The sequence below is a fragment of the Hylobates moloch genome, unplaced genomic scaffold, assembly GCF_009828535.3.
Source record: "Hylobates moloch isolate HMO894 unplaced genomic scaffold, HMol_V3 SCAFFOLD_16, whole genome shotgun sequence".
Taxonomy (NCBI): Eukaryota; Metazoa; Chordata; class Mammalia; order Primates; family Hylobatidae; genus Hylobates; species Hylobates moloch.
The window spans coordinates 2,192,019-2,217,877 of record NW_026652291.1 but is presented as its reverse complement, the minus strand read 5'-3'; the positions used below and the strand labels follow the sequence as shown (position 1 = coordinate 2,217,877).

The 25,859-nt window shown below is 39.9% G+C and overlaps 1 protein-coding gene across 12 annotated transcripts in view; it reads left to right on the top strand.

Moving 5' to 3' along the window:
- Positions 1-25,859, top strand: part of MARK3 (microtubule affinity regulating kinase 3) — a 117,412-nt gene that overhangs the window by 50,055 nt on the left and 41,498 nt on the right. For 11 of the 12 annotated variants that reach the window (XM_032134663.2, XM_032134662.2, XM_032134659.2 and 8 more), the window contains exons 4-7: positions 12,410-12,458; positions 15,393-15,458; positions 20,345-20,415; positions 25,570-25,626. In XM_032134663.2, coding sequence (XP_031990554.1) covers positions 12,410-12,458; positions 15,393-15,458; positions 20,345-20,415; positions 25,570-25,626 — 243 coding nt within the window. The remainder of the gene's footprint in view (positions 1-12,409; positions 12,459-15,392; positions 15,459-20,344; positions 20,416-25,569; positions 25,627-25,859) is intronic. The other variant, XM_032134664.2, reaches the window with a different exon arrangement.

The following is a 25,859-nucleotide window of genomic DNA, read 5'->3' as shown; positions in this document are numbered from 1 at the left end:
AATTAATACAAAGAGGAGATGGCAAATGAAATCCAAGACAGGCACTTCTTATATTGATTGATTGATTTGATTGATTGAGACTGGGTCTTACTTTGTAGCCCAAGCTGAAGTGTAGTGTCATGATCATAGCTCACTGCAGCCTGGAACTTCTGGGCTTAAGCAATCCTCCCATCTTGGCCTCCCAAAGCCCTAGGATTATAGGCATGAGTCACCGCCCCCAGCCTGATTATACATATTTAAAATATTGAGAATAGACCGGGCACGGTGGCTCACTCCTGTAATCCCAGCACTTTGGGAGGCCCAGGTGGGTGGGATCACCTGAGGTGAGGAATTCGAGACTAGCCTGACGAACGTGGTGAAACCCCGTCTCTACTAAAAATACAAAAAAATTAGCCAGGCGTGGTGGCACGTGCCTGTAATCCCAGCTACTCGAGAGGCTATGGCAGGAGAATCACCTGAACCCGGGAGGTGGAGGTTGCAGTGAGCCAGGATGGCACCACTGCACTCCAGCCTGGGCAACAAAAGAGAAACTCTGCCAGAAAAAAAAAAAATTGAGAATAAAAATGTATATATGTTTGTTTATTTTTAGATTTCAAAAGAGAAGAAATAGAAAAAAATACGGCTTTCAGTATTGTTGCTTCTTTATTCCTTAGAAACTTTTAAATTTCTTGCCAGACTCATTTTTGTTTTGTCAAGAAATAATACAGGTTGATATTTAGAATACATTATAAACTCGGGAGGCTGAGGCAGGAGAATGGTGTGAACCCGGGAGGTGGAGCTTGCAGCAAGCTGAGATCATGCCACTGCACTCCATCCTGGGCGTTAGAGTGAGACTCCGTCTCAAAAAAAAAAAAAAAAGAATACATTATAAACTGAGAATAGTGGAGTGTATTTTAGATTGTTTGTTTGTTTTTAGAATCGAGGTCTCACTATCTTGCCCAAGCTGGTCTCAGACGCCTGGGTTCAAGCATCCTCCTTCCGAGGATTCCAGTCTGCCTTCCAAGGAGCTGGGGTTACAGGTACACACCACCATACCCAGCTAAAGTATATTTTTCATTGTACCAAGGATTCATTATGCTATTTTAGAAAAGTCACCAAGGAACCAAGTATTTTAAGTGGGTTAAGCTTAGAGCATGGCCTGGACCCATTTGCAGAAAATATAAACTTGGGTACAAATTAGGCCTTTGTGAGAGAATTATAACAGTAACAGAATCACAAACACATGTCAGGAGTTTATTGTGTGCCAGGTGCTGTTCCATGCACTCTGTATGTCAAGCATCCTTTCATTGTAGAGGTGACAGGGTCAGGGAGGTCAAGTTACCTAGGCTCAGTGAGTGGTACAGCTGGGTTGGGATTAGGTAGTATAGCTCCTGGAGTCAAATTCTACACACAGTTTATTTTACATCATTGCATGTACTTTTCACAACAGTCCTGTGATGCAGCTGTTTTCTTTTGGTTTTTTTTTTTGTTTTTTTTGTTTTGTTTTTGTTTTGAGACAGAGTTTTGTTCTTGTTGCCCAGGCTGGAGTGCAATGGCGTGATCTTGGCTCACCGCAACCTCCACCTCCCTGGTTCAAGTGATTCCCCTGCCTCAGCCTCCCGAGTAGCTGGGATTACGGGCACCCGCCACCACACCCAGCTAATTTTTTTGTATTTTTAGTAGAGACGGGGTTTCTCCATGTTGGTCAGGCTGGTCTGGAACTCCCGACCTCAGGTGATCCACCTGCCTCAGCTTCCCAAAGTGCTGGGATTACAGGTGTGAGCCACCACGCCAGGCCAAAGTAGCTGTTTTCAAAATCTATCTTATAGATAAGTAGGTTAAAACTCTCAAGATTTTGTGGCTTGTTCACTCATCCAGTGAATAAGGGACTGAACTAGCCTTAGAACCTAAATTTATAACATCAAATAGCTTTCTTTGCGTAAGTTCCCCTGGAGCCAGTCATTCATAGTACTGTCCGTATGGGAAGGATAGCAAAGGAACATATGGAAATTCAGCTTGCATGTGGTAGATACCTAGTAAAATCTGATAAGTTAATTTTGTTAGTACCAAATTCATTTTAACATCAAATTAATTTTTCCTGATGTTGCTCTGATTCTAGGAATCTTGACCACCAGAACCTTGAGTTTGGGAGATGGGAAAATTCTTAGTTTGCCTTTGAAATATTTGATCATAAAAACCACATTATTGGCCAGGTGTGGTGGCTCAAGCCTGTAATCCCAGCACTTTGGGTGACCAAGGCAGGCAGATTGATGAGCTCAGGAATTCAAGACCAGCCTGGGCAACATGGCAAAACCCTGTCTCTACATACAGAAATTAGCCAAATGTGGTGGTGCACACCTGTAGTCCTAGCTACTTGGGGGGCTGAGGCTGGAGGATTGCTTGAGCCCGGGAGGTCGAGGCTGCAGTGAACCATGTTCATGCCACTGCATTCCAGCTTGGGTGACAGAGCAAGACTCCATCTCTAATTAAAAAAAAAAAAAAAGCACACACATTGTTGCTACTCTTATTTTGCATTTTTAGAAAAATGCTTTGTTGTATTACTCAGCTAAAGCTAAGCAACTTTTTAAAATTTAGTTTTTAATTTTTATTAAATACTGACTACATACAAAAGAATGTTCTGTGTTTAGCATATAAATATGTATATGAGATGAGCACCCTTACACTACCTGCTTCAAGAAGTAGATCTTCAACCATACCTTTAAATCAGTCCCATATTGTGCCCCTCCTCAACCTGATTCCCCTTCTTCATTGCCCACCTACTGGGTAACCACTAACAGGATTTTGTGTTATTATCTTCTTGCTTTGTCCGTATAATTTTACCACATATGGATGCCTCATCAATGTAGTGTAAAGGTTTTTTTTGTCTGTTTTTTGTTTCTTTTGTTTTTGTTTGTCTGTTTGTTTTTTTGAGACTGAGTCTCGCACTGTCTCCCAGGCTGGAATGCAGTAATGCGATCTCAGCTCACTGTAACCTCTGCCTCCCAAGTTCAAGCGATTCTGGTACCTCAGCCTCCTGAGTAGCAGGGATTTTAGGCGTGCGCCACCACACCCAGCTAATTTTTGTATTTTTAGTAAAGACCAGGTTTCACCATGTTGGCCAGGCCGGTCTTGAACTCCTGACCTCAAGTGATCCACCCACCTTGGCCTCCCAAAGTGCTGGAATTACAGGCGTGAGCCACCGCGCCCCACCAATGTAGTATAAAGTTTAAAATATTGTATAAATGGACTCATGCTATGTGTATTCTCCTATTGGCTTTTGCTTTGCTTCTTTTTTTTTTTTTTTTTTTTTAAGACGGAGTTTCGCTCTTGTTATCCAGGCTGGAGTACAGTGGTGTGATCTCAGCACTGCAGCCTCTGCCTCCTGGATTCAAGTGATTCTCCTGCCTCAGCTTCCAAAGTATCTGGGATTACAGGCGTGCACCACCACACCCAGCTAATCTTTGTATTTTTAGTAGAGACGGGTTTTCACCATGTTGGCCAGGCTGGTCTTGAACTCCTGACTTCAAGTGATCCGCCCGCCTCAGCCTCCCAGAGTGCTGGGATTACAGGTGTGAGCCACCATGCCCAGCCGCTTTTGCTTTCTTTTACCTACATTGTGTTCCATGTTGATGTATTTTGCTGTAATTCACCTTCACTGCTATGTCCATTTTCAAAAATATATAGTACCCCATTATGTGAATATGTCACTCTGTATTTATTCTGTGATTCAGAGACATTTGGATTGCTTTTTGTATTGCAAACATGACTGCTATGAATTGTCTGTCCTCTGTGTGTCCTGGCACACTTATGAAGAGTTTCTTAAATATATATACTTAGAATTCTTGTATCACACAGTCTGTTTGCACATCCTCCTTCTTCATTAGAGAAGGCCAAATTATTTTCAGAGCAGGTGTGCTAATTTATATTTCGATCAGTAGTGTGTAAGAGAGCACAAGTAATGTAGCATCCTCATCAAAATTTGATTTTCTGATTTTTTAAAATTTGTGCCATCACAGGAGAATTGCTTGAACCCGGGAGGTGGAGGTTGCAGTGAGCTGAGATCGCGCCACTGCACTCCAGCCTGGCGACAGAGCGAGACTGCGTCTCAAAAAAACAAAAAAATTGTGCTATCAGTTGGTAGATATAAAAGTGATATTTGGCCAGGCATGGTGGCTTCCTCCTGAAATTCCAGCACTTTGGGAGCCTGAGATGGGAAGATCTCTCGAAACTAGGAGTTCAAGACCAGCCTGGGCAACAGAGCAAGACTCTGTATCTACAAAAAGATTTTTTTTTTTTTTTTAATTATCTGGGCATGGTGGCACATAGCTGTGGTCTCAGATAATTGGGAGGCTGAGGATTGATTAAGCCCAGGAGTTTACAGCTGCAGTGAGAGCTGTGATTGCATCACTGCACTCCAGCCAGGGTAACAGAGCAAGAGCCTCTCTTAAAAAAAAAAAAAAGAAAAAAAAAAATCTCATTGTGGTTTTAATGTAACATTTTCCTGATTACTGATGAGGTCATGCATCTTTTCATATTTAGGTTTTTTGTTTCTTCTGTGAAGTACCTATTCATCTTTTGTTTAATTTCTAGTGGATTTTTTCTTAGTTATTTTAGGATATCATTATATATCATGGATACTATTATATATGTGGCACATACCTTCTACTTGATGGTGTATCTTCACTCTCTTGATATTGTCTCTCAGTGAATAGCAGAGGCTCCTAATTTTAAAGCAGTTGAATTTATCAGTCTTTTTTTTTTATATGCTTTGCACTTTTTGTGTGTTCTTCTTTTTTTTTGTTTTTTTCTTTTTGAGACGGAGTTTCGCTCTGTCACCCAGGCTGGAGTACAGTGGCACGATCTTGACTCACTGCAAGCTCCACCTCCTGGGTTCATGCCATTCTCCTGCCTCAGCCTCCCAAGTAGCTGGGACTACAGGTGCCCACCATCACGCCCGGCTAATTTTTTTTGTATTTTTAGTAGAGACAGGGTTTCACCATGTTATCCAGGATGGTCTCGATCTCCTGACCTCGTGATCCACCCACCTTGGCCTCCCAAAGTGCTGGGATTACAGGCGTGAGCCCCCACGCCCGGCCTTTTTTGTGTCTTCTTTAAGAAATTCTTCTCTACCTGGGGTCATAAACATATTTTTCTCTGTTGTGTTCACGTGTTTAAAGTAATCTTTAAGCCACCAGCAGTCATGTGTTACAAGGTAGGGATCCAGTTTCATGGTTTTTCGTATGTATAATCACTTGCTGCCTCACCTCTCCTTTCTTTACTGATCTGCATCGTGGACAGAGTCTCCATGTCTAAACACATACTTTGTTCTTCAGAAGTGGTTATTCTGGTTCACTTAACAATTGCCATTTGAAAAGCAATTATTTTTATTTTATTTTCAAATTTTTAAATTTTATTTTTAATGATAGGACACCAAATGATAACCAGAACCTCAAAATACGTGGGTGAAAGTCTGAGCTAAATTAATAGAAACACAGGCATGACAGGGAAGACTTTATCACTTAACTCTTTTAGGCCATTCATTAATTACACAGTAAGTAGGGAAAAAAAGGTACGTATCTTAATACACAGCACCTCCATGGCCAGGTGCGGTGGCTCACGCCTGTAATCCCAGCACTTTGGGAGGCCGAGGCAGGCGGATCACGAGGTCAGGAGATTGAGACCATCCTGGTGAACAGGGTGAAACCCCGTCTCTACTAAAAAATACAAAAAAATTAGCTGGGCATGGTGGCTGGCACCTGTAGTCCTAGTTACTCGGGAGGCTGAGGCAGGAGAGTGGTGTGAACCCGGCGGGCGGAGCTTGCAGTGAGCGGACATCATGCCACTGCACTCCAGCCTGGGTGACAGAGCGAGACTCCGTCTCAAAAAAAAAAAAAAAAAAAAAAAAACAGCACTTCCATTAGCCCATATTATAGCTGTTTTAATCCCCTTTTCAGGATACGTAACAGCTGTGTGCTGGGATGTTATTGTCATAACTATTCCAATGTGTGATGACTATGAGATATATTATTTTCTCAGAGTTGGGCAATATATAACATTTGAATAAGCCAGACTAACATCTTTCTAGGCTGTAGTTCTAATGTAGAGCAATAAAAATAGAACCAAACAAAATATACAAACATGTGGAACCTAAAACACACAGAATTCTTGGATCAAAGAAAAATTACAAACAAAAATTGCAGTATATCTAGAAATTAATGATAATAAGCTGTGTGTCAGAACCTATGTAATACTGCTTTTTGGTGCTCCCGGAAATGTAGCCTTAAACACATTATTAAACAAGAATGACAAGGAATGCATTAAACATTAAACTAATAGTTTAGAAAAGGGAACAAAATAAATCTCAGGAATAAATAATAATGTGAGGAGTTAGTAAAGCTAAAGGCAGAAAACAATGAATTTGAAAACAGTAGAAATGGTAAATCCAAAACTTTGGTGTCCCCCTGCCCCCCCGAAGGAAGTGAGAAGAGAGGCAATGAAATAGATAAGCTACTAGGTGTTGCCAGGAGGAAGGGAGAGAAAACACAGACAAATGAGGGGGAAATACCAGATACTGAAGAATTTAAATTATTATAAAGAAACCTTTTCTACAACTCTGAAAAATGTTAGAATATCCAAAGAAATTGATAATTTTCTAGGAAAACATGACTTACCAAAATTAACTCTAGAAAAGAATCGATACACATCAGTAACAACAGAAGTTGAGAAAGTGGTTAAAATATTGCCAAACCTGGAATTCATGATTGAATTCTTTGAGATCTACTGTGAGTACATACTCTGTCTCTGTTCAGCTGTTCCAGAACTTAAGAAGAGGAACTTCCAAATTCTTTTCCGAAATTCAGAAACATTGCTATTGAAATATATTGGAAACAGGAAAGAAAACTACAGTTCAGTTTCACTTATAATATCCATTCTAAAATTGGGAATTAAAAATATTAGCATATAGGACTAAATACTGGTACATTTATCTTTGTTTCCCCAAAGATTCACTAAATGATGGTAAAGGAATTAAAAAGGAGGGGAAGAGTCCAGGAATTGAGTACTGAGGCATTCTCAGGAAGAGCCCCAAGAGAGGGAGGAGATACCCAGCGGTCACAGTGGATTCGTCTTTGAGACTTAGAGCATTTGGGGAAGGGGTCGTCTTTAAAATAGGTTACCTACCTAGCACTTGGGAGACCAGACCAGCCTGTGGCAACCAGTGACATCAGTTCCTTTGAGTCCTTCCGGAGATACTCTATACATTAAGAAGCAAATTTTTTTTTTCCTTTTTTACACAAATGCATTTTCTTGAAAATTCCTTCTTATGAACTTTGCCAGCCTCTCTGTCTTGGTTTGTCTGAGAGGGCCTTTGATGTACTCTTCCATTTAGGTGCTGTGGTAATTGAGGCAAAGGGACAGATGAGGGAGTGACTTAGGTGGCCTGGTCTTCTGTCCCATATCTGTGTATCTGGAGAAGGGAGACTGAACACCTTCATTGTGATGGTTTAGATCAGTTTGATGTCTGTAACCCCCGTGTTCTCTTTCACATACTCATTTTACTTTCGTATTGGTTGGTAAAATTGTCTTTTTTTTTTTTTTTTTTTTTTTTAACTAGAGACTAAAATTCTCTCTCTCTCTCTCTCTTTTCTACTTGTCAAAAGGTAAAATTTTCTTTTTCCAACGGTAGTACTTGACAACTCCCAGGTCCTGGCTATTGGGACATGTTTCTTTACTTTTTTGATACCATAGATTTAGTGTCCTTGATATTCCCATTGCCAGGATTCCAAATCTTTGCCTTCAAAGGTGTTTATTCTCCTCTTGTGTACCAGTTCCATAGAGGATGTATAGATGTGAAAATGTGTGGAGGATATAGATTGATCAGTAAGGAGAGAATTCTTTCAATTTATACGTTCCTATGTAATTTGATTTTTTTTTCCAACTAACATCTATTTAAGATTGAAAAGGGAATGTGGAGAAATAAGTTGTATTAAGATAGTAGAAATAGGCCGGGCGGTGGCTCACGCCTGTAATCCCAGCACTTTGGGAAGGCGAGGCAGGCGGATCACGAGGTCAGGAGATCAAGACCATCCTAGTTAACACGGTGAATCCCTGTCTCTACTAAAAATACAAAAATTAGCTGGACGTGATGGCGGGCACCTGTAGTCCCAGCTGCTAGGGAGGCTGAGGCAGGAGAATGGTGTGAACCTGGGAGGCAGAGCTTTCAGTGAGCCGAGATGGCGCCACTATACTCCAGCCTGGGCGACAGAGCGAGACTCCATCTCAAAAAAAAAAAAAAAAAAAAAAAAGATAGTAGAAATAAGATGTTTCTCTTATTTAAATGGCCTTTTACAATTACAAAACTTTTAAAATTTTTCTGGTATAGTCCTTATAGGGACTTTCCTTAAAGTTCACTTTGCCTTTCAGTACATTATTCCTATCCAAATTTAACTATCTTTGGTCATCAGATTCAGAGATTATGAAGTCTCTGGCATTTTTATCTCACTTGTATGCAAATTGTCAACTTCGTAAAAAGCTCTGTGCCAATACCCACCTGTTGCTCTGGACTTTTCTATATCAGCAGCTTATAATTTGTTGATTTTTTTTTTAGTTAAATTTCTAAGGTAGCAATGTGGAATCCTGAGATGAGCGTAGGACTTTGGAGTCAGGCAACCCAAAGTGAGAATTCTGGCTCCAGCATGTATTAGCTGAGTCTTTGGATGAGTTTCCTAACCTGTCTCAGTCGTCTTTCTCTGTATATTGGAGATGATCATACTCAGCTGATAGAGTTGTGAAAATTAAGCTTAGATAAGATTGTGGATGTGAAGCATCTGGCTCTGTGCGTCAGACACAGCAGGCACTAGATAACTGTTAGCTTCCTGCTTCCTCCCTGTCCTGCTTGTTTAACTTAGCATAAAGCTTATTTACACATTTGCTGCCTGCCAGTATCTACCTAATACATAATTCCAATAGAGAGGTGAATACATAAAGTTATTTGGGCTAATATCCTGCCACTACCTCTCTTGGGATTCTTTGGCTGCTCTTTTTGCCTACAGAATTAAATTTGTACTAGTCATCTCTCTATCTGGTCTCATTTACCTGTCCTTTTTGTTTTCACATTGCATCCCTGGTATGACCTCTGCTGTAACTCAGGGGTTCTCACATTTTAATATGGTGTCTGCAGAATATTAGTTATCCACTGCTGCCTAACAAATTCCTCCAGAACTTAGCAACTTAAAGCCAAATCTTTTGAATTCCTATAATAGTCCATCTTTTTCCTGCTTTTTGGCTCTAATTCACTTTGTTTCATTTCTACTGTACTGTTAGTAGAGACTTAAAAATGATTGCCTTCATTTGACCTGCTCCCCTGTCATCAGAACTGTGACAACTCTGTAACAAGTATTGTGCTGTGGAGGATTTAAAAGCTGTGTGGTCATTAGAATGCTGAGGCTAGCTCAGACCACAGTTGTTGGTAGTTAGTGCTTTCATGCAGGCATTTCTCAAACAAATGCATTTCAGTTGTGTGCCAGGCTTGGTTTCAGGTATACAGTAGTGAAAGGAGATAGGCATGCTCCCTGTGGGTGACACAAGGATAACAAACAGGTGCACAAAAATGTGTCTTCATAGCTTGAAAGACATCCCAGGAAAGAAGTGAACAGATGGGCTATGATGTAAAACAAGGAGACCTACTTAGATATATTTTCAGAGAATCTGCCTGAGACTTAAAGGATGAAAAGGGAGAAGACATTTAAAGGAATTTAGTATGTTCTGTGGCCAGGCGCGGTGGCTCACATCTGTAATCCCAGCACTTTGGAGGCCAAGGCAGACAGATCACCTGAGGTCAGGTGCTCGAGACCAGCCTGGCCAACATGTCAAAACTCCATCTCTGCTAAAAATACAAAAATTAGCCAGGCATGGTGGGACCTACAATCCTAGCTACTCTGGAGGCTGAGCCAGAAGAATCCCTTGAACCTGGGAGGCGGAGGTTGCAGTGAGCCGATATTGTGCCACTGCATTCTAGCCTTGGCATCAGAGTAAGACTCCGTCTCAAAAATAAACAAACAAATAAACTTAGTATGTTCTAGTAACTAAAAGGAGTTGGGGTGACTAGAACATACCTTTGAGGGGTATGCAGAAGTTGCAGGATGCAGGGATGCTATGGCCATGGTCAGGGTTTCATTCTCAGTGCTGTATCCTGAGCTATATTGATATGGCATCCAAAGTGGAGATTGTTGTCTTTTTTTTTTTTTTTTTTGAGATGGAGTCTTGCTGTGTCACCCAGGCTGGAGTGCAGTGGCACGATCTCAGCTCACTGCAACCTCCAGGAGGTATTCTAATTTAGCAGTTGGGAAGTAATTGGGAGATTTGAATTCTAGCTACCAATTCAACTATAATGGATTGGAAAACAAGATTTCTGTGTTAGTTTAACAGAGGAGAGCCAAAAAAGAACTCAGGCCTGAATGGTTGTCAGGAATTTATTTGGGTGACTATCTTCTCATCTCAGAACATAAAATGTAGGAATTACCACAGTAGCAAAGGGAGATGTTTATGTTGGAGATAAAAATGCTCCTCCCTTCAAAAATGAGGCAGTATTTTAGATAGGAAAGGTTATTTATCTGATTACATGTTTTAAAATTCTGAGCGTAAGGTTATATGTCAAATCCTGTCCATGGGCTGGGCACGGTGGCCCACACCTGTGATCCTAGCACTTTGGAAGGCTGAGGGGGAGGATTGATTGAGCCCAGGAGGTCAAGGCTACAGTGAACTATGATCACACCACTGCACTCCAACCTGGGCAGCAGAGCGAGACCCTGTCTCAAAAAATAAAAATAAATTAACAAAAAAATCTGGTCATGTCCATCTCCTCTTAGCTGCTAATTCAATTTTAGATTAGACACAGTGGACAAAGACAAGTATGGTGAGAGTCCTGTGATTTCTCACCAGCTTCCTTTCCACATAGGCCGCTGCTTCTCCTCTTCCAAGGTTTTTCCCAGCTTTTGCCTCCTGGAGGTTGTATCCTGGGTGTTAGGAGACTAGGTTCCGGACACATTCCCCACAGAAGGATAGCAGGACCTTAGAAGATCTTTTTCTTTCTTTTCCTGGTTTCCTCTTGTTTGCAAGAGGGTTGAATAGGATGGTCTCTAAAATCCTGTTGTTTTTCTGGGTTATATTAACCCAGGCCATAATGATAAGAACCTGCTCTGAATTCACAACATGTATTTATACAACAGCAATTTAATATTTCTCCTTATTCTGTGGAATGGCTAGGAAGCTCTGCTGGTCTTGGTTGGACGGTTTTTTGTTTGTTTTTTTGAGACAGGGTCTCGCTTTGTCGCCCAGGCTGGAGTGCAGTGGCACCATCAGCTGTCTGCAACCTCCACTTCCCAGGCTCAAGTGATTTTCTTGCTCAGCCTCCCGAGTAGCTGGGACTACAGACACATGCTACTGCGCCCAGCTAATTTCTGTATTTTTAGTAGAGTCGGGGTTTCACCATGTTGCCCAGGCTGGTCTTGAACTCCTGAGCTCAAGTGATCCACCCACCTTGGTCTCCCAAAGTGCTGGGATTACAGGCGTGAGCCACCGCGCTCGGCTGGTTTTTCTTAAGGTCTCACCTGGGTTCACTTGTGTGGCTGAATTCAGCTGGTGGTTTGGCAGGGGCTGGATGCAGTTACAACAGAGGGTCTGTCTCTTTAAATAACTACCCTTCATCCCCAAAGAGGCCAGACCAGCTCCTCCACAGTGCTCCAAGAGAGCAAGTCATGATGCCCAAGAATTTTATCCAGCCTCTGCTTGCTTCAGTTTGCTAAGGTCCCATTGGCCAAAGCAGATTACGTGGCCAGGTCTAATGTCAGCATGAAAGGGGCACTCCACAAAAGCGTGAACACGTAAGGCATGACTCATGAGGGTCACTAATGTAATAGTCACCACAACCTCCACGCTAAGTTACCTGTATTCTCCAGTGAGGATTTCCCAAGGTGGTTCTGTTTATAGTCTTCTAATAGAATTATTTGGAATTATCAGTTTAATATGCTCATGATGTATTTCACTGGAACCATACAGGTTTTGATTCGCAGAGTTGGGAGCCCTGGGTAGATACTGAATCAGACTAAGTTTAATCACAGAAATTATTCCTACGTAAGTCTGATCTTATGTTTTCAAGATAGCATTGTAAAATTCAGAGTATGTTACCATCCCCCTTTGAGACCTCTGCTGTTTTTAATAAATGGAAGCATTTGGGAATACTATTTGGTAATAGTTTATTAAAACTACCTCAGAGATATTCTGGACTTTCATATTAGTCTTAGATATGGAATAATAAACATTAGCAATGAATCTGTTATCTACGAGAAAAATTTAAATTTATATTACAACAGTGGAATATAATGTTTAATAACTTGTGTTGGGGGGATTATGTGTTTTGTTTTTTTTTTTTTAGCTCTTCAGAGAAGTAAGAATAATGAAGATTTTAAATCATCCCAATATAGGTACTTTCTGCTTTTTTAAATACTTTTGGGTCTAAATACATTCTTGAAATTATGTCATAAAGCTAAACACGTATTCTAGAAATGGTAGAGTACACTTCTAGTAAAATATATATACAAGTTGTTGATCATTTGTATTAGCTTTTTGAAATTACTGAAGACAGGTTAAAAGCTTAGGTATTAAACGTTGAATTTAAAGCTTTAATCTGGTAGAAACATCTGTAATCTGATTATAATTTTCTAATTTTTAAGTATATTAGAAAATATAATTGTATTGCATGAGTAGATAGAAGGGAATTATAGGAAGTCAGAATTAATATTTTCAAAGGGGCTGGGCACAGTGGCTCATGCCTGTAATCCCAGCACTTTGGGAAGCCAAGGCAGGAGGTTTGCTGGAGGTCAGGAGCTCAAGACCAGCCTAAGCAACAGAGCGAGACCCCGTCTCTACCAAAAAAAAAAAAAAGTAATAATAATAATAAACTTAAAAATTTCTAAAATGGATATTTCAGAGGTCCAATACTTTTTGCTGTGTGTCCTAAGAAAATACTTATTTAAAAGATGGAATACTTACTATCTAATGAAATTGTGATAGGAATTATTTTATAAATCAAAGATTTGTTTTCTGTTTCTTCTGTGTGCACAACTCTGTGCCAGGTGCTAGTAGGTGTGTTTAAAGATGAGGAAGGGACATGGTCCTCCCTTACAGTAACTGTAGGAACAAGAAGAGAATAAGCAAATGACTTGATACTGACCCAGTGAAAACTTTCGATCCCATATACATTGTAATAGGGCTTTTAAAAAATTACATAACTGCTTTTTTGTATAGTGATAGCTCATACAATCTAAAAATAATATTTCAAGAATGAAATCACTCTTAAGACAGCCCATAATCAGTTTACTGTCAACATCAGTTTTAGGAAATGAAAGGGTTGATGTTTAGTATCAAGGGTAGCCTATCAAGAATGCATCAGGCACAAGAATAGAAGAGTAACAGAACCACCACAGGAAGAAAGAAGCTTTTACAGAGAGTTGTTTTTTTAACAAAAGGCGTATGCCCTATTGCATCAGTCTGAGCCACCATTACTTTAAAGGTGTTCTTGTTTCCTTGTTTCATATACTACTGAGAGAAATGCTAGCAAGCCTTCATCCTGATATCAGGGATATTAATTAAAATGTGAAGAAAAATTTAGAATCAATAAGTATGGTTGAAGAAAAAACCACTGAACAACTTCATAGTTGGATTAAAAAAAAAAAAAAGAAAAAACTCACAAGGAATATAATAGTGGGAAGAAAATCTTGTTTCCTTGATTTTCATTTCAATCCTTTGGGGCTAGCTAGCCAACTCTGGATTTCAAATTCCAACTTTTCACACCCGTCCTCCCACCCCCTACAAAAAAACTTTATCACTATTGCCTAGAACTAGCTAACATAAACATATTTATTTTGTCTTTTAATTACTTAAATTGTGACCTGATTAGAGTTTTGTACTTAAAACTTGACATATCTTTGATAATAAATTGAAATTAAAAAAAAATTCCTATTGCATTAACATAGTTTTCCCAGAAGACCCAAATTTTCATTGGAAGATTAGAAGGGTTTTATTTTTATGCAGCTTACCAACACATGTGCCTTAACTTTCTGAAGTGGCTTTTCTTCACAGTCGTAACATATCAGAGTCTGGGGAATGGTATGATAGCTTTATTCATCAGTTCATCAAACATTTACTGACCGCTATGTTAGGCATTTTGTTTGGCCTGATACTCTATTAAAGCCTCAGAAAATTGCCTGAAATATGAAACACTAGCATACCCCCCAGTTTTGGGTAAACTTAAAGTAAATATTAACAAAATAAAGTAGATATGCACAATGGTGATTTGATAGCTTCAGAGATTTACTCCAGTTTCATTTTTTAAATATGTGTGTGTGTGTGTGTGTGTATTCTTTTTTTTTTTTTTTTTTTTGAGACAGGGTCTAGCTCTGTTGTCCAGGCTGGAGTGCAGTGGCATGATCTCGGGTCACTGCAACCTCCACCACACTGGCTCAGGCCATTCTCCCACCTCAGCCTCCTGAGTAGCTGGGACTACAGGCGCATGCCACCACACCCAGCTAATTTTTGGCATTTTTTTGTAGAGAGGGGATTTTGCCATGTTGCCCAGGCTGGTGTCCAACTCCTCAGCAGAAGCGATCCACCTGCCTCAGCCTCCCAAAGTGCTGGGATTACAGGCATGACCCACCATACTCAGCCAAAAATGTATATATTTCTAATAAGATTTTATGAATTAGCAATAATAGAAATAGTTCCATCTGTAACAAAAGACTGCTGTAGGAAAATCACCCTGACCTACTGAAAATGATTCTTATAAAAAAGATTCCCCCCCCCAATTAATTGCAGTATAATCCCTCTACTTCTTTCCATCTTTGGCATCAGAAAAGTAACAAAGGAACCTTGTTCTTTGAAAGTTGTCATAAGTTTCCCAAGCAATAAAGGTCTCAAATAGAATTACATCCTTAAAGCCATAATCATAAGCAGCTAGATTTGCATTTGTTGGAGTAGAGTAGAACTGAGCAGTTGCTGCAGGCTGACCACTTTTCCTGGGGTGCTGGGAGGGCAGCTAGCTAACACAGACATGCTGAAGGACAGTGAGGATGACAGAGGAAGTGAGCTCAGGTACACCTTGCTGGACTGCTGAGCACATACGGAAGTCACACTGAACACTCAGAAATAATCTTTATTTTTATGGAATTCCATGCTTTCATAGACTCTTTTCTGTTGTTGTGGTATTTGATAAAATTCCCTAAAAGCATTTTTTAGAGGGCCAGCTATTAAAATCTTTAACAGGGAAAAGGTTGCTTTTCATAGTTACAGTTTATATGTGCATGGTTTGTGCATACAGACATTTGTCTCTTTTTTCTTCTGTATCCTCTCCTCTCCCCCAGTGAAGTTATTCGAAGTCATTGAAACTGAAAAAACACTCTACCTAATCATGGAATATGCAAGTGGAGGTAAGAACATTTTTATGTATATTGGGTTTTTTTTCTTTCTCCCTTTTAAAAAAATACACAACCATACTGCCCATATGGGTCATCATTAAGGTCTCATTTAACATCCAGAGCCATAATACACTAGGATGAGAGTCAGAAAAGCTGACTCTTAGCACTTCTAGGGCTTGCCATGAAGTGTTTCACTATTAGCATTGTTAATTGATAATATCTAAATACCTGGATATTTTTTGTAGTAAAACATGCGTCACTTAAAATTATCATTATAATCATTTTTAGGTACACAGTTCAGTGGCATTAGCACATTCACATTGCCCTCACCACCACCCATGTCCAGAATGTTTTCATTTTCCAGCACGAAACTCTATACCCATTAAACACTAACTCTCCATTTCTCCTTCTCCCAGTCCTTGGCAACCATTCTCCTTTCTGTCTCTATGAATTTGACTACTCTTGGAACCTCATACAAGTGGAATTATACAGGATTTGTCTTTTTGTGTCAGGCTGATTGATGCAGCATAGTGTCCTCAAGATTCATCCATGCTGTAGCATGTGTCAGAATTTCATTCCTTTTTAAGGCCGAATAATACTCCATTGTGTGTGGGACACATTCTCCACATTTTGTTTATCTTGAGTATGTGGCTATTTAAACATATGAATGCTTAGTCTGTTTGAAACAAATGTGTGCTCTGGTTTAGATGCTTTTCTTTACCAGATTTTAATGTCGCTGGTGTCTGTCTTCCCCAAGGCCAGAAATGATGGTTACAGTACACATCACTAGAGTTTCCTTAAAATAAAGATTAATGACTAGTAACTATTTGCCTACGGTTTTGTAAAAATGTAAACATTTTCTGAAATGCATGTTTATAGCTGCTGTCTTTTATAATGATTTGTATTTTATGGTTGAGATTGGGCTGGATTTGTAGTTTGTGACCACATGTGAGTTTCATTGTCTGTGAAGAGCAGAAGCTTTCTTGTTCATCTTTTTGTGTCCCCTGCCTCTAGCACACTGCCTGGGCACACAGCAGATACTCAACAGATAAGAATTAGACCACATTTATGAATTATAAACTACTGGGTACATATTCTGTTAAACTCTATAGTAATTTTATCATTAGCACTTTGATCCATGTTATAAAACCTGAAGATAGAAAGTTGGATTATAGTCTCATTTGAGTGAGTTTACCATTGAAAATAAAAAGATTGTAAACCTGTTGTGGAAAACAATGAGTTGTAGTAAGCATACCTCTGACACCACTTTTTTATACTCCTAATTCATTATTAGTTGTGTATTTTATACTTTTATATATGTCTAGTTTGGGAATTTCATTGGGATTTTCAAAACTTCAGGGGTAGTAGAAAGAGGGGAAGGTTAATTTCAGGACCAAAAAGCTTTATGGAGTTCTAATACTGTCTATGGGCAAACAACACAGAGTAATGTTCATAGCCCTCTCGCTGTACAGCCTCTATAGTGTACAAGGTGCTTTCTCTTACCAGATCTCCTTTGACCTTCACAGCGACTCCATGCTGTGGCCAGGCAGTGAGTGATGGGCTTTTTACCCCTGAGGAAATGGAGGCTGGGAAGTCTCACTATGGGCACTCTGGGCCTGGACCCCCAGTGCTCTGACAGCAGATAGCCTTTCTAGTTTGTTGGTCTGTCACGGCTTTCTGTTCCCATCTATTTTAGCTACCCAGGTCACAGAGATTACTCATATAGGGGCAAGACAAAAACATCTGAGAATCATCCAAATTTAGTAGAAAGAGGATGAGCTCTGGAAAAGACAGACATGGAGTGAATCCAGCCAGTGGCCCTCATTGGCCATGTGACCTGGCAAGTAACGTGCTGAGCTGAGCTTCACAGTGAGCATAGGAACCCCCTCTGAGGGCTCAGTGCACTTGGCAACATTGTAACAGCATTGAATCATTTAATCCAAGGTGGTGGTTCTGTATTACCTTAGGTTTTTTTGTTTGTTTGTTTTGTTTTTTGAGATAGGGTCTCAAAAAAAACTGTTGCCCAGGCTGGAGTGCAGTGGCGCCATCTCGGCTCACCGCAACCTCTGCTTCCTGGATTCAAGCGATTCTCCTGCCTCAGCTTCCTGAGTAGCTGGGACTACAGGCGCACACCACACCTGGCTAATTTTTGTAATTTTGGTAGAGACAAGGTATTGCCACATTGGCCAGGCTGGTCTTGAACTCCTGACCTCAAGTGATCCACCCGCCTTGGCCTCCCAAATTGCTGGGATTATAGGTGTGAGCCACAGCACCTGGCCTCTTTAACAGTGTTTTGTTGAGTTTATTAAAACAATTTCCAGAACGTATGTTTTATTGTTGATGTGTTTGCCATAGTGAAAAGTTTTATTAAATTGGCCACCCATTCCACCATTTCATCTCCCCCACCCCCCAGCCTGCTGCCTTTTGATTTGGTAGACTCATAGAATTTTAGAATTGAAAATAATCTTAGAAATTTTAGGGTAACTGTCTAATTTTTACAGATGAAACTAAAGCTCAGAAAGTTTGTTCTATGCCAAGGGGTCCATAGCTAGTTAGTTTCAGGACCTGAACTAGAACTAAGGGCTTTCTGAACTGGCCTGTCAGTGTCCTTCCATCCAGCCACCTGTTCCTGCCCAGGCAGGAGAGCCACTCTTTGCTTCTTGCTTCTTTTATCTCTAGTAAATAGCCTTAGTATTTTTCAGTTCAGCTGCTTAACCTGAATGTTAATACATTTTTAATAAGGAAAAAAAGATCTGGATTGAATTCCTGGTATAAAAGTTGAACTCCTGAATTATAATTTAGTAATTATGAGTTGACATATGGTTCCACAAATCTCTTAAGAGGTTTATATTGAATTCAAATTTAGAAAAAAACATCTTGTCAAAATTATATTGACAGACTTGGATTTTATCTGTGTTACTCTGCAACAGCTGGTGGGCTTAATCTTTTAATTTTTTTAAGTAAAAATTCTTCTGTATGATATTCACTCATGTTTAGTTGTTTTTGCTTATTAACTGCTTGTTTTGACGTTGTGTGCTTTTCTGCAAATAGAAAGGTCATTCGCACAGAAAATGCTGACACTTTACCGCGCTGACATTTAACTTCATAACTCATCATAGTTGAGTGAATTGTGTCGTGTAAACTTGACAGTATGTAATGCCTTTTAAAAGATCATTATGCAGGCTGGGCATGGTGGCTCACGCCTCTAATCCCAGCACTTTGGGAGGCCAAGACGGGTGGATCACTTGAGGCCAGGAGTTCGAGACCAGCCTGGCCAACGTGGTGAAACCCCCATCTCTACTACAAAAATCAGCTGGGTGTGGTGACGCACGCCTGTAATCCCAGCTACTCAGGAGGCTGAGGCACGAGAATTGCTTGAACATGGGAGGCAGAGGTTGCAGCGAGCCAAGATCGGGCCACTGCACTCCAGCCTGGGCAACAGCACAACTCTCTCTCTCTCTCTCACAAAAAAAAAAAAAAAAAAAAAGATCATTATGCAATCAAGTAATAACATGAAAATATTTATGCCCATTCATTATGTAAAATTTATTATTTCAGAGTTAGGGTTAATAAGAGTTTCAAAGTCAGATAATTGTGTAATTCATGATGACTTTCAAGTATCGAAATATTTTAGTTTAATATTTTCACTAAGCTGATGGAGGTATTCCTTATTTCTATGAAGTAAAGATGTTTCTTTCCTGAAAACACTTTATATCTAATTTTCTAAATTAGTGTTCTTTTCTATTGATTTCAGAGGTGGTGATTCTTTATTCTACATTGATAAGCAGTTGACAGTGCTAATAATATATTCCTTGAAGTGTGACCTTTCTTCCCCAAAGAATTAATGTTGTGTAAACTGCCACCTAGGGGTGCATCGGCTAGTTCTGTTGTTTTCACCTCCATTGTATCCTGAGCTCCCACTTCTCACCACCATTGTGCTTCCCACTTAGTCCCCGTCACTTTCATGATTGGTTTGATCATTGTACTGATCTCCCTCTTGGTCTTCCTGTCCCTTCCCGTCATTGGAAACCTCTTCCCTGCTAGCAGCCAGTGATCCTTTTAAGAGGTCAGTCTTTTTTCATGTCTGCTTCTTGTCTCACTTATAGTAGAGCCAGAGTCCTCACCATGGCCTGCAGGACTCTTCCTAGCCTCATGAACTACCTACCCTCTTCCCCTCATTCACACTTCTCCAGCTCTGTGGCCTTCTTGCTGTTTCACTTAATTACTGTAGAATCTTACCCCAAATGACTACATTGTCCATACCCTCGAGTAGTCAGCAAAACACAAGGGTGTGCACACACAGACTCACTTGTCTCTTTCTCCTACTTTTTCTCCACAGCACTTACTGTCCTCTGATACACTGTATGTTTATTCATTTATTGCACCCTCCCCCAACTAGAATGTAAACTCTATGAGGAAAAGGATCTTATGTTCACTGCTGCATTTCCCCAGAGCCTACCTAGAACAGTGCCTTGCAGTTAGTAGACATTCAGTAAATATTTGTTGAATGAATGAATATACTCAGGAAATGCTTTGTTGTCATAATCCCGCAGTGAGGGTGTCCTCTTCTAACACAAATAACTTCATCCATTTTAATTTTCTGTTCTAATTGCTTAGTTTTTATTAAAGCCTATTGAAAACGCTCTTTAAAATAAGAGTTATATAAGTTAAGTATAGGGAATTTAATTTTAAGGCTTTTCTCCAGCTTAAAGATTTTGTTGGTGAATTTAAATGCCTGTAGTTAAAGCCAGCTTAGTTCAAATTCCACATATTTCTGGCTAACTTTATATTTATATTTAAAAATCAGAGGATTGCTAAAAGTGAAACATCATCACTTTATGGGAAAATTAATGCTCAGAAGTAGGATTTCTACTTACTTTTATTTCTCTCACCTATAGGTGAAGTATTTGACTATTTGGTTGCACATGGCAGGATGAAGGAAAAAGAAGCAAGATCTAAATTTAGACAGGTATGAATTAATCTGTCTTTACTTTGTTAATTTGATAATTTATCTCACTTAAACCCTGAAGCAAACAAGTGTTTGCCTCCATAAATGCTTATAAGGCCTGTTGGATGGCTGGGGTTGGCCATTCAATTCAACAAAAATTTATGAAGTACTTTTCATACCTAAGGCACTGTCCTGGAGGCAGCCATGATTCTGTTCCTAGCTTTGTAATGAGAGCATTAGTCTTAACACTTAACCTTCCCTTTTTACAATTGAGCCTTAAAAATCTAGAGCCTTTCAAAAACACCTGTGATTACATTAATTAAAACCATTTCAGAGTTTTTAGCAAGCAGAATGTCAGAACCCCAAGGTTCATTATTAGCTTTGTCTGACATAAACCAAGACCAAGTGTAACTTAAACTGTTAATTAGTAACTTTACTTCTTGCTTTGTTTTTACTCTGCTTTTTAAAGAGACTTGGGTTTTAATAAGCAGGTTTTAAGCAAACAGGTTACTTAACTCTCCTGTCTTTATTAATAATAATTACTGTTGTCGATTGACCATGCCACACACTGAGATAAGTACTTTACCAACATTAATGTAAATCTTACAGCCGCCTTGTGAGTTAAGGACTGTTATACCCATTTGCTAAAAAATAAGACAACTGAGACATGGGAAGATTAAATAACTTGCCCAGAATTGCTTTTCCTTTTTTCTTTTTCCCCCTTATTGTGGAGAGTGGGGTCTCGCTGTATTGCCCAGGCAGGGCCCAGAATTGCCTTTCGTTAGGAGACCTGCCATAGACTCCGAGTCCCAAACCCTCCGACCCCAAAACTCAGATTTGCAATCATTATATTGTGCTATTATTTAGACTGAGAATCAGCAAACTTCTGTAAAGGGCCAGATAGTGAACATTTTAGGCTTTGTGGGCCACACTGTCTCTGTCGCAACTATTTAACTCTCATGTTGTAGCTTAGAAGCAGTCGTAGGCTGGGTGCGGTGGCTCATGCCTGTAATCCCAGCACTTTGGGAGGCCGAGGTGGGCGGATCACCTGAGGTCAGGAGTTCGAGACCAGCCTGGTCAACATGGTGAAACCCTGTCTCTACAAAAACACAAAAATTAGCCGGACATGATGGCAGGTGCCTGTAATCCCAGCTACTGGGGAGGCTGAGGCAGGAGAATCGCTTGAACCTGGGAGGTGGAAGTTGTAGTGAGCCAAGATCGCACCATTGCACTTCAGCCTGGGTGACAGAGTGAGACTCCATCTCAGAAAAAAAAAAAGAAGCAGCTGTAGACAATACCAAATAAATGAACGTGACTGTGTTCCAACAAAACTTTATTTACAAAAACAGGGATGGGCCGGATGTAGCCAGAGGCCATAATTTGCCAACCCCTGATTTAGATGAAGGAAAGGAGCAGTGCTTCACTGCTTTTAAATTAACTCTGTATTCTCACAAGGCCTACACTGAAATGGAATTATAGCCTCATTTTTCTTAGAACCTTTATATTTTGTTTTATTCATATACAAGGTTGTCAAGCTGGACTATTAAAGTTCAAGTCTCCTTTGATTTGCTTAGTCTGATGTTTACATTTGTAAGTGATAGGACTTAAGTTTCTTATAAATGTTGCTTGTATTTTGCTGTTGCTTAAATACTAATGATAGTTTGAATTCAAATCTAGTAAAACCAAAGTAAAAATCCACTTTGGCTATCATTTAACTTCTCTGATCCTGTTTTTAAAGCTATAAAAAAAAAGAAATTATACTTGATGAATTCCATAGTTCTTTGCAATTCTAATATAATTTGATTTATTAAAGGAAATTCAGATTTTTATTAGAAAAAAAGTGTTTGGCTCTTTCCATAACTGTACTCTTAATTTTTATAAATTGGCCACCTAAAAGGTAAAATTTTTTTGCTTCATACAGTTTACATTCCTTCCTACTCAGATGAATCTGACTTGCAAATGTGTGTGAAGGTGGCTTATTTACTATGAGGAAGGGGCTGGTGTCACCCAGCAAGAGCTTACTAACCTAAATCTTGAGGAAATTACTCCAATTTTTATTGTAAATTCCCTGCAGAAATTCTGAAGCCTTTATTTGAGGAGCCTGTTAGTTGGACTAGGAAAGATGGTTTGTATGTATGTGTTTTTTCAATTAGCAAATTGATTTAGAGTGCTTTAGAATTGACCCCTTCTTCCACGGTATTTGCCTAAAACAGCTCCATTAGACTTGGAAGGATACGCATGATATTGGTGTTTCCACTTTTCTGTTTCAAATGCTGTGGTTTCTTTGTTTTTGTTTTTGAGATGGAGTCTCCCTCTGTCACCAAGGCTGGAGTGCAGTGGCCCGATGTCAGCTCACTGCAACCTCCGCCTCCCAGGTTCAAGCAATTCTCCTGCCTCAGCCTCCCGAGTAGCTGAGATTACAAGTGTGCACCACCGTGCCCAGCTAATTTTTTTTTTTTTTTTTTTTGTAATTTTAGTAGAGATGAGGTTTCACTAGTGTTGGCCAGGCTGGTCTCGAACTCCTGATCTCAAGTGATCCGCCCTCCTCAGCCTCCCAAAATGCTAGGATTACAGACATGAGCCATCGCGCCTGGCCTCAATTTCTGTGCTTTCTAGGAGCTTATAAGTCATAATTACTTTGACTAAGTAAAACAAGTTTTTCTATTTATGACAAAAAGGAAGGTATGCCACACACAAAGTACACTGTGTGTGATCCCTTTTCCATATTCATCACCAGATGGGTTTTCCCCTTCCTGCTTTCTTCACCATGCCCATCCTAGTTACTGCTTATGACATTTTAATTTTTTGGTTGAGCTCGTTCTTTTCCGAGAAAAAGAATAGATTTCCAGCTCCATCTTTTTTTTTTTTTTTTTTTTGAGATGGAGTCTCGCTCTGTCGCCCAGGCTGGAGTGCAGTGGCGCGATCTTGGCTCACTGCAAGCTCCTCCCCCTGGGTTCACGCCATTCTTCTGCCTCAGCCTCCCGAGTAGCTGGGAATACAGATGCCTGCCACTACGCCTGGCTAATCTTTTGTATATTTAGTAGAGACGAGATTTCACCATGTTAGCCAGGATGGTCTCAATCTCCTGACCTCGTGATCCACCTGCCTCGGCCTCCCAAAGTGCTGGGATTACAGGCTTGAGACACCGCGCCCGGCTCAGCTCCATCTTTTTTACTTACCTCTTTCTTGGTGGGCTGGTGATATTGATGATTTGATGCTCTTTTATGTATGATCGAAAGTGAATTAGGCTAGCATTCATAGTTTAACCTAAATAACATCTGTTAGAAATTACCATTTCTAGCTGGTGATAGAATGCAACAAAAGCAGTAAATTCAAATTGAGTCTTTTCAGCTTATTGTGGCATCAGGTTAGCTTTGAGCTGTTTTGGAGCTAAAGAGAGAGAAATCCTTTGATCTCTTTGAGAAAGGGCAGGAAATCAAATGTGATTCAAAAGCAAAATTTGAAAAGAACCTATAAGAGAAATCTCAGTATGAGGAAAAACTAATATAAATTCTGAATGAGAAAAGGAAAAAGATTAGATAAAATTTACCTGTGTCCTAGTTGACAAAACTATTACTTTGTTTTGGGAAAACAAAGCTATTTTACTTTTCAGGTTTTCATGCTGACTGAATAGAACAATAGTGATAAATCCAAAGTAACAGATGCTCTAAAACCCGTTTTTTGGCAATGGAATTTTTGTACCTTTAGTTAATTATAAGTGGGTCTGATATTCTGAATGTTAATTTTAAATAATGAAGCTGCTTAGTAAAGTGCTGATTTTTGTTATCTCATCCTAACCCCAGTTCACCTTTTCCTTGCTGCTTATTCTGAACCAAAATATTGTACAGCCCTCTGAGATTTTATGTCCACGGGTGGGTCCATGGGGCTTACAGCTAAGAGTTGATGATGATTTGGAGGAACCAACGGTATTTTTATTATAACCTCAGTTTTGTGTATGTATAATCATATGTGTCTAAATATACATGCAGAATACCAAAGAAAAGACTAGATGCAAGTACAGCAAAATAACAAGAGATGTTACCTCTAGTTAGTGGTAATGCAGGAATTTATTTCTATAGACTTTTCTGTATTTCCTGAAATTTCTACAATGAGCATATAAAGCTTTAATATTAGAAGACTTTTTTTAAGTGACCAGTAAGTGTGAAATTTCAGTAAAACAATTGTTTAATCATAGGCATGATTGCAAGTTGACTAAATAAAAGCATACTATTTGGTGAAAGTGGGAGGAATCCTTAATAGTGCACGTAGTAGTTTTCATAGTTCACGTACGTTGCAACATTCATTCCTCCATTTTAATAAAGGAAGAGGAAACTGACCCGCAGAGAAGTTAACTAACTTTTGCTCTCCATGATCCACATCAGTTAGAAGGAAGACTGTTGCAGGGAGCAGGCTGAGAAGGGCACTTACAGAAGAGAGCCAACCTGGATTAACACCTGGGTATGGGCAACTCTCTAACCGCTGGTTTGGTTTGGAGTTGACTCTATAGATATGGAAAGGTTGCACCAGGCCGGGCTCAGTGGCTCACGCCTGTAATCCTAGCACTTTGGGAGGCTGAGATGGGCGGATCACCTGAGGTCAGGAGTTCGAGACCAGCCTGGCCAACGTGGTGAAACCCCGTCTCTACTAAAAATAGAAAATTAGCCAGGCATGGTGGCACACACTTGTAATCCCAGCTACTTTGGAGGCTGAGGCAGGAGAACTGCTTGAACCCGGGATGGGGAGGTTGCAGTGAGCCAAGATCATGCCATTGCACTCCAGCCTGGGTGACAGAACGAGACTCTATTAAAAAAAAAAAAAAAAAAAGTTACACCACAGCCATCTGGGCTTAGGGGCAGCCAGGGTCCTCCAGATCCAGGCAATTTGTTGGGTCCTTGCACTACACTATAAGTGGAATGTCAACAGATAGGGTCCAAAAAGAGACTTCAGTTAAAACAGTAGAAAACAGAAGAACATCCTCACCTATTTGTTTTTGCCCTCACCCCTGAGTTTCTCCAGACTGGAAAGTTCAAGGCATAGGAAAATTGTTTTTAGAAATCCACACGGACATTCGAGTGCATACTGAGTATTCTATATGTGTGAACATTAACAAAGTTACTTTCATCTTAATTACGAATCTGCACCAGTGATGACTGACTCTGCGTCTCTCCTATTCAGATTGTGTCTGCGGTTCAATACTGCCATCAGAAACGGATCGTACATCGAGACCTCAAGGTGAGTAGAAGTGCTTCACTCAATGTATGCTCTGTCTGTATGTGTGCAGTTCTCTCAGTGATCATTATACAAAGGTGTAGATTAGACTTATTAACATTTTTTTAAAATCCCACAATAATTGAATCCTCTTAATCAAGTTATGGGAAAGAGCATTAAAAATAAAGAAAAATAAAGGTTATTGAAAGTATTTTACATTTCAGTTACGGTGACTGGTGGTTGATCTCTGGAGGACA